The following is a 9,653-nucleotide window of genomic DNA, read 5'->3' as shown; positions in this document are numbered from 1 at the left end:
CCACTACACTGCATGCCATATTTACCATATGCTATAATAAGATATGCGATATTAGGTTGATACCTACGTTATTACGGCCCGAGAATATTACTGTTATGCACTCGCAAGCAACGAAAAAGGTCCAGTGCTAGCTAGCTAGCTTAATGACGACCGCTTCGAAAACAAAAAAACGTTGAATATTGTGTTCAATTAAATATAAAAATATATATTGGGCATTTGGTTTCATAATAATCTGGGTAGAACTTTTTCTAGATTGCTAGAGAAAAATTATGAAGGTGCGTAGTACTGCGTATCTACCATCAGCATTTCTATGAAATGTATGAATATAGTATAGTACAGTAGTGGTCAAAAGGTTTTAGTTATAATCATTTGGCAGTGTTATTCCACCTTCATAGTTTCCGTGGGCGCCAGTACAAGTCGATGTTTCATTGTGTTATATCGTGGTTTATAAATACGGAAGTCTGTGAGTTAAGTGTTTTATTATTTTGTATACCGTTTAAAAACATAAGCATAAAAGTACATGATATTATTTTCTTATAAGGTAAGGTACTTAACTGATTGCATTTACCTACATATTTGTTTTGTGTTTTTTTTTTATTTCTTGCTGCTTCTATTATGTATTGCAGTATTGTTTTAGATTTCTTACCATCCAAACTCTATAAGCACATAGAGTTTGGATGGTAAGAAATCTAAAACAATACAGCAATACATTTTATTCCAGTGCCATATACCTAATATAATGGATATTATGGTGAAAAGGAATTTTAATCCTAATGATTGCATGAATGTGGTAATAATCGCTGACATACCGACCATAACTGTAAAGATTTTGTTTCTATTAAATTTTAGAGTATTATAAACGATTTGGGAGGCCTTTTTCCTGTAGCAGCAATGAGAAACAAAGTACATATAGACAGAATAAAAAAAACTACATAAGTATAAAAAACGTTCACAGTAGATCTTTTAGCCACAGTAGATCTTACACTTCGTCGCGAAAGTGTTTATTTACTGAAGTTATTTACAACTGTCAATTATCATATCGTATTACAGACCGAATTCTAAAATCAATTTTCAAGTAACAGGTATTTGAATATAAAATAATATATTACATCATGCAATATTATATACATACACCCTTTGGTCGAAGACTTACACCATGTCATTGTGGAAGCAATAAACAAGATTGGTCACTTATAATGTTGGAGTTGTGAGATGACCCATAATGTTTACGTTTGTCTATTCGTGATCTCCACACGAGAACTCGTCTACTACCTATGTGTCAACGAAGTGAATCTTTAGAAAAAAGTAGCTCTGTTTTTTTTGTCGTCTATTTGGAATAAACACAGAGCTCGGAGGCAACAGCTAGTCGCTTGCAATTTGCTGCCTAATGATTATAATTGAATAGTGTTCAATTTGCTTCGGTCAGTGATTACTGTGTCGTTATCCACAGGTTGTCGGGTTCTCGCTCAAAGGCTGGCAGGTTCTGCTCGAGAGCGGCCATGGCTGAGGTGGAGTTCAAAATCAATGGAGTCACACACAAAAGTGAGTAATCTTTCTTACTATTAGGTACTTTAAAATATCTGTAGTTTTTTTTTAATTTAAATGCAGTACGTTTACTCGTTCCTCATTTATTTCATAAGTCTTTCATTCACCCTATGGTTGCCAGAAAGAGACCGCTTTTAGAGATAAGGCCGCCTATTGTGCTTACTTTTTTCTATTAATTGCTATTATTTAAGTTCCGCTGACAGTTCTAAGTTCTGGTTCAATTGCTGGCTGGAGCAGATATACAATACATAAACACAATACATAATTTCTGTAACTTACATTGTAATGATAATTGATGGAACTCATAATTCCTCCGTTTTTGTCGGTGTTTAAAAAACGAGTGTTATGTATGTCCTACATTGATATTTAGGAAGGTTGTGGGTGAACTATTAAAACCGTGGAAACCTTGCCTTGAAAATTAATTCAAAAGTTGACTTGACCAAAGATGGAATGATAATTTTCCAGGGTTTTTACTCAGGTCAAGTTTTACTCATATTAAATAAATGGTAATGTTGATTTTTCACCGAACAACAATATTGGGTACTTACTAATTATTATTATAATATGTTCGGTAAGTACACATTTCGAATTCTTATTTAAATGTTTATTTAGAATCTCGACAGTTGTTTGGGTAATGTTTGAAAAGGTCGTTTTAAATAATATTAATAATAATAATAATAATAATAATGGATGACCCCTGGACCCTGTTTTATGGAATTTTCCATTTTATACCGAACCCTAATCTAACCAATTGAAAAAAAAACAATAAGAATACCTAGTGCCTTTTACAATTTTTCAAATAATGTCAACATCGTATGAAAATACATAACTAGCAAGCCGTTATCGGCATATGTATACATAGATTCCGTTCCACTGGATCAATTTTATGGTAAGTACGTATATTTTCACGGTAACATACGGTGGTGTATATTTAGTTCCATGAACCAAACTTATAACATAAAACAAATCCCGTACAGCGGACTGTTGTGTTCATGTTAATCAACGATTTATCTGATATTTCACATATAAATTTAGTACATCTAGAAGAGTGAATTGACCAACCTGAAGTGGACCAGCGTTGTAAATAGTCCAAGCTTAGGAAGTTAAAACCTTAAGGGCATAATTCACAAAGCTTCCATACGAGAGATCCAAGTACCTACTCACACCCCACAAAGAATAAAATAGAACAGCTATCGTACCACCACCGACACAATCAATAAACGGCGTCGCTAAAACATCTGTCAGATCCAAGTTAGTTACATTTGACAATCGAGCGACGCTGCTTATGGATTGTTAATTGCTAATGTTCATTGGTCTCAGCACAAGCTTGCTTGTGTTGGGGTCCACCAACCCGCCGCACTAGGCCAGCGTGGTGGACAAGGCCTAAACCCTTCCGTCATTGTAAGAAGACCCGTTCCCCAGTTCCCCGTCCCCAGTGGGGACGTGATGGGTCGTGATGATGATGAATGTTCATTGGTGGTAACCCCACAGTTGCCATAAAAGTGATTCCTGTTCCAGTCTCCGGCGCGTACGGGCCGGATGTGTCCCTGAACGAGTACATCCGGTCGGTGCTGGACCTGCGCGGCACCAAGGCCATGTGCCAGGAGGGCGGCTGCGGCGCCTGCGTCGTGGCGGTGGCGGCGCGGGACGCGGGCGAGCGCCGGGTCATGGCGGTCAACTCCGTGAGTAGATATTGCCGGTGATAGACCTGAATTTTATCGAATACCGCTCTGAAAGGCTAGTACGGGGCGCATTTAAGACGTGACAAGATTTTTGCATCGCGCTCACTCACATCGCGCAGCCGCAAGAGCGCGCGCGACAGAGAACTCTTGTCCCGTCGCCCTGTGCTACAGGGCCTGGTAAGACTAAAAGACACAGCAAAGCGTAACGTAAAGGGATCGCCTCTTTTTCTTCTGTCAACCAGTAGAACTATTTAAGAGATCTATATCTTGTGGACAAAAGTCCTTTGTCTGCCTAGGTCTACATCCTGATGTTCTTTGAAGGGAAAGATTAGCGTGGGATGCCCTGCGAACTGCTGGTTTGACGACCTTATAAATGTAGATAAAGACTAGACAGGTAGTAGGTAGGGCTAGATGAGGATGACTTAAGATTGTTGTAGAGTAGTTCAGGAGAGCCCTATGTCCAGCAGTGGACGGATACCATCATAATGGTGATGATAAAACAATAGAAGCAAAACATATACATATTTTATAGCACTTTCATGATAAGGTTGAGGTTTTACCTGTGCCGCAGTGCTATTGTTAATGGCTGTTCGGAATAACCTAACATGAATAAAACATTAAATTAACTACACTGTAATATGTATATGAAGCTACATTATCATCATACGAGACACATCAACTGCATGACAAGACTCGGCGTGTCTTCCAAGAAACAGAACTTTAAGTTCACCCCGCTGTGCGCTGAAGCAGTTAAATGAACCCCTGTAGATGACACCTCATATGCGTCTCACGTCATACATCGTCTCCTTTTGTTTGCTGTAAATATGCAGATAAAATAAAAACAATATATTACGATGTCGAAACGAAAAGTTCATCCCAAAACGGCAACATCGAAACAATTTTTACAAAGTTATGTACTTACTCACGAGTGAAACACACAGGCAATAAAAAGTTCCACCTGCCATTGTCATTCCATATGGTACTGGAACTTTTTCATTGCTCGTGAGTGTGTTTTTTTATAGTTCTAGTAAAATAACAAAGTATTAGTATGTTCTTCTATATTCGCACTAAGTACATGTACAGGGTTATTGGTAAGTAGACCGGATCCTTTCAGGAGGTGATAGAAGAAGGCATTTCCAGTCGATTGAACCCAATAATGCAGTATCCTAAACTTAACCATTTCTAAGATATTTAATATTTAAGGTTTTTTTAATTTTTTGCCAAAATTTTATGCTTAAAACCGAAAATAAAAAAAACTAGGCACATTTCAATATTTTTTGTGGTTGTTTTGCATAAGTAACACCTTAATAAAGTAATTAAAATAATCAAATGTGCATTATTCGACTTAAATAAGACATAATACCTCAAAATAGTTAAACATTTTGAAAAAATATTCAAAAGGCAAAAACAAATAAATTAATTTAAAAAAGATTTTCATATGACATTTTTTTGTGCACTTCAGGTTAAAAACATGGTCAACTAATAAGCTTTCAAACAAGATATTTGAATACCAAATCGATGAAGGTATCACCAAGATATGGCCAAAACAACCAGACAAAGCGGAGAAAACTTAGCAGGGGTTTCCATACTAAAGTCAACAGGACTGAAAACAATCACACTTTTTACCTTTAAATTGGGCCAATTTTGTTAGTTTTCCTGTTGAATTTTGTCCGTCTGTGCTGGTTGTTTTGGCCATATCTTGGTGATACCTTAATCGATTTGGTATTCAATTATCTTGTTTGAAAGCTTATTAGTTGACCATGTTTTTAAGCTAAAGTGCACAAAAAAATGTCATATGAAAATCTTTTTTAATTTAATTTATTAGTTTTTGCGTTTTGAATATTTTTTCAAAATGTTTAACTATTTTGAATTATTATGTCTAATTTAAGTCGAATAATGCACATTTGATTATTTTAATTACTTTATTAGGGTGTTGCTTATGCAAAACAACCAAAAAAATTATTGAAATATGATTGATTTTTTTTATTTTTGGTTTTAAGCATAAAATTTTGGCAAAAAAATTAAAAAACCTTAAATATTAAATATCTTAGAAATGGTAAAGTTTAGGATAATGCATTATTGGGTTCAATCGACTGGAAATGCCTTCCACTATCACCTCCTGAAAGGATCCGGTCTACTTACCAATAACCCTGTATAGAAAATGGAGGCATGCTAATTTTATTTTAGTAAATTATAAATCTAAAACTGACGGCTTTTATGGCACTGGCACAATTTTAATTCGTATCACAAAAAAAAGGTTTTTAATTGTGGCAAAAATAAATCTTGCTAACGATCGTTACCTTTATATCTAAAGGAACAAAAAGATTAGCTTAATAGTCTTGGGACGGATTCTTCGGAAAAAATAGTCTCGTTATAAGATTAACCTACTTACTTTCTTAAAATTGTTCAGTATAAAAATAGATAAGTATTTACTGTTAAATTATGGAATCTTAATTATACTTTACATATTCATACCTAACAGTTTACCCAACTATAGTGTTTGGAACTCACTCAGACATTTTTATAACTATACTAACATCCGGATCAAAGATCCTCTACAGTTTTTGTTTGCGTACTAATAAAAAACCTTTTTAACATAAAACAATTGAAGAAAAAACTCGGTAGTTTATGTTGAACATGGGTACAGTTCTTAGTTGAGTATTACAAAGAAGAAGTTATGAAGGCCTGCAATACGTTGTTATAATAGGTATGTGTACTGCTTAATAACATTATTATAATTTAATGGCATGATCTTAACCTTCCAGAGAACGACATGCACAGACTTTAGTCAAAGAGCATGAATATACCTACTAATATAATTAAGGTGTATGTTAATAATAGTACTCGTAGCTACATACGTAGGTACACAGCATAATATAATTATTATACTAGTATTGCATGCTTTGTATTTAAAAAGTAGCATTGACTTACTGGTTATCCAGGGTGTGAGGGTTCGTTTATAACAGATTTCATCAAAATTGCTCAAGCAAATATAAAAAAATATCTGTTGAACGTGATTTTTTTTAAAACTATGTAATTGGCAAAAGGGGCTCTTGTTGTCTTTGAAGAAAAACGGAGGCAAGAATTACCTTGGATTCACTTTACTAACCCTACCCCTCTCTGCTTCCAGTGCCTAGTGTCCGTGTTATCCTGCCACGGCTGGGAGGTGACCACGGTGGAGGGTCTAGGCAACCGCACTGACGGCTACCACGCCATCCAGCAGAGACTGGCCAACTTCAACGGAACCCAGTGCGGGTATTGTACCCCTGGATGGGTCATGAACATGTATAGGTTAGTGTTTGGTGTTTGACATGGAGGAATGTAAATGTAGAGCTAGGCTCGGGTTTTTGTCTTGGTCAAAAAATAGATTAGCTTTAGTCGGTAATACTAACGTCACTCGAGGAATTATTGTCCTTAGCTAATATGAATACTTGGGTAAAACAACTCAATTTCACCCATAGAAGCTGAAAGAATTCCTTTAATTTCAAAGTTACGAACCCAAGAACTCCAAAAGAAGGATAATAGTAGCATTTATAAGACATGTACCTATACTCCCCTCGCCACTATTTAAATCGACCTTTTATTCCTACCAACAGCTTGTACGAATCCAAGAAAGGGAAGCTAACAACAACAGAAATCGAGAACTCCTTTGCCGGAAACCTCTGCCGCTGCACCGGCTACCGACCCATCGCCGATGCCTTCAAGACCTTCGCCACTGATGCGGACCAGCGCCTGCTAGATAAGGTCTGCGATCTAGAAGACCTGGGCATGTTCAAGGCATGTGGAGTCAAATGCTCCTACGGAAACTGCAAGCATAAAGCCGAAAAGAAAACTGATGCACTAGTCGGCAAGCTAAATTTCAACAAGACACTTCCAGAACAAGATGAGAAAGAAGATTGGTGCGTTCTGGAGAAGAGTGATAATAAAATGATAGAGATTGATTGCGGAACGCACAAGTGGTTCAAAGCGTTTTCGTTGGCTGATGTTTTTAAAGCCATGGGTGATGGTTCGGACTATAAGTTGATTGCAGGGAACACTGGGCAGGGTAAGTGGCTTGGTAATGTGACATTAATTGAATAATAGGCTTTTGGTTCATTTTATGATAGCAATAATATCATTGTAGGTAGCCTTGTTGTAATATTTCAACAACACAATGGCCGGATTTACAACATACAGACGTGATTATAAATACCAATTTGTAAAATTTCCCACAAAGTAAATTAAAATTAGATTTAAAGTAATTTTGTTTACGCCCTTTTTATAAATAGTTTATAATAATTTTTTTCCGAACCCATAACACAAATTAGCTATAAGTTTACTGTAGCTAGTTCCAAAATTAAGATGACGTCATCATCAGCCGTTCTACTTCAAGGAGCGGTTCTGTCGTCAATATTCAAATATATTTTTTTTATTCTAGGTGTATACCACGTCACGGATTACCCACAAAGAGTGATCGACATATCAAACGTGCAGGAAATTAAAGGACATTCGATAGACGTGAACTTAATATTGGGAGGAGGTATGGCTCTTTCTGACATGATGGAGCTTTTCAAGAAATTGTCCGAAGAAAACGAAGACTTCTCGTACCTGAAGCAGTTTTATGACCACATGGATTTGGTGGCGCATGTTCCTGTGAGGAATGTAAGTATTCATAGCATAGCTCTGTTTTATTAGCACTTATGATATTTTATCAATACAATACAATAAGTACACTTTATTTGCACCAAGAACTATAAAAGACGAAAATCAAAAACTTTAAAACACAAACAGCATAACATTTTTAGCTTAAAGCTCCTCGTGGCAATCCGACTGACTTAAAAAAAATGTATTTATTATTCATAATATTCATTACATGTCAGGAAAAAATAATAATAATACTTAATATAAAAATAAAACGAGAATAAGATGGTCCGAATCCGAATACTTACAGTCATATTTTTTGTACCTTAAACCTCCTGCAGGATGACTGCTTGATAATGATTTTAGCCCTAAGTTCACCTGAAGGGCTAGTACGGGGCGCATTTAAGACGTGACAAAAGTTTTGCATCGAGCTCACTCACATAGCGCGGCCTCAAGAGCGAGCGCGACGGAGAACTTTTGTCACGTCTTAATAGCGCCCCGTGCTACAGGGCCTGATCGTTCATCTAAAAAGTACACTTACGTGCATTAAAAAGCTCCATCTGCCATTGACGTTCTATATGTCACTAGATCTTTTCAATTGCTCATTAGTGTACTCATAAATAAATAAATAAATAATCGTGGATACAGTTTCCGATAGTAATTACTGTAGCCTAGTTGAATAACATGTAAAACTGAAAACTTTGAACAGGAAACTGCAATGCTTTAAGCTACATCACAAGTTCAACAGATTTGCAACAATTAATGGGGCTTCCCACGTGAATATACTTTGGTTGCGGAATTTCCAATACGGTGCTAAGAGGGGTGATTACCGTTTCAACTCTTTCATTCATCCGTTGCATTTAGTAGTTTTTCACGGTGGTACATATTCTAAAGCGTAGTACAGTTTATAAACCTCAATATAAATAAATGTTTATACATTAGGTGAAGGCCAATTGGCCAAAACGCAAAAACGAACACAGGGTCACTTTACGATCGCTAGTGGTCTATGTCACTGGAATAAATTAAACTACAGTTACAGTGCCACAAACTTATCTGTTCCGGTGAGAGCGACTTCTCTCTCTCAGCCTTCCGTAGTCCACTGTTGGACATAGGCCTCTCCTAACGATCGCCACCCCAAACGGTCACCCGCCATCTGCATCCAGCGGCTTCCCGCTACCTTCCGCAGATCATCAGACCAACGGGTTGGGGGGCGACCGACACGCCGTTTGCCGACACGGGGTCTCCACTCCAGAACCTTTCTACTCCAGCGGTCGTCGGCTCTGCGGGCTACGTGGCCAGCCCATTGCCACTTCAGCGTGCTAATCCTTTTGGCTATGTCGGTAACTTTAGTTCTCCTGCGGATTTCTTCATTACGAATCCTATCTCGCAGGGACACGCCTAACATAGCCCTTTCCATAGCACGCTGAGCAACTCTGAGCTTGTGGATAAGCCCTTTGGTGAAGCACCACGTCTCGGCTCCGTAAGTCATCACTGGCAACACGCACTGATTGAAAACTTTTGTTTTCAGACACTGAGGTATGTTTTCAGTGAAGATGTGTCGTAATTTCCCGAACGCTGCCCATCCGAGTTGGATTCTACGAGCTAACTCTTTATCGAAGTTGGATTTACCTAATCGGATCACTTGTCCTAGGTAGGGATACTGATCAACAACTTCGATGGTGACACCTCCTACAGTTACGGGCGATGATGAAACATGTTCGTTCGACATGACCTTTGTCTTGTCCATGTTCATTTTCAGCCCAACTTGTTTAGAGGCATCATTGAGGTCTGTGAGCATTTCGCCTA

The 9,653-nt window shown here is 37.5% G+C and overlaps 1 protein-coding gene across 1 annotated transcript in view; it reads left to right on the top strand.

The window, feature by feature from the left end:
• The first annotated feature begins 389 nt into the window (after positions 1-389).
• LOC105390508 (xanthine dehydrogenase 1) overlaps positions 390-9,653 on the top strand; it is a 60,473-nt gene continuing 51,209 nt past the window's right edge. The window contains exons 1-6 of the mRNA XM_048627467.1: positions 390-541; positions 1,451-1,542; positions 3,064-3,227; positions 6,358-6,518; positions 6,824-7,272; positions 7,645-7,868. Of these exons, the coding sequence (XP_048483424.1) occupies positions 1,500-1,542; positions 3,064-3,227; positions 6,358-6,518; positions 6,824-7,272; positions 7,645-7,868 (1,041 nt within the window). The 5' untranslated portion in view covers positions 390-541; positions 1,451-1,499. The remainder of the gene's footprint in view (positions 542-1,450; positions 1,543-3,063; positions 3,228-6,357; positions 6,519-6,823; positions 7,273-7,644; positions 7,869-9,653) is intronic.

The sequence above is a fragment of the Plutella xylostella genome, chromosome 18, assembly GCF_932276165.1.
Source record: "Plutella xylostella chromosome 18, ilPluXylo3.1, whole genome shotgun sequence".
Lineage (NCBI taxonomy): Eukaryota > Metazoa > Arthropoda > Insecta > Lepidoptera > Plutellidae > Plutella > Plutella xylostella.
This window is presented reverse-complemented; position numbering and strand designations above follow the sequence as displayed.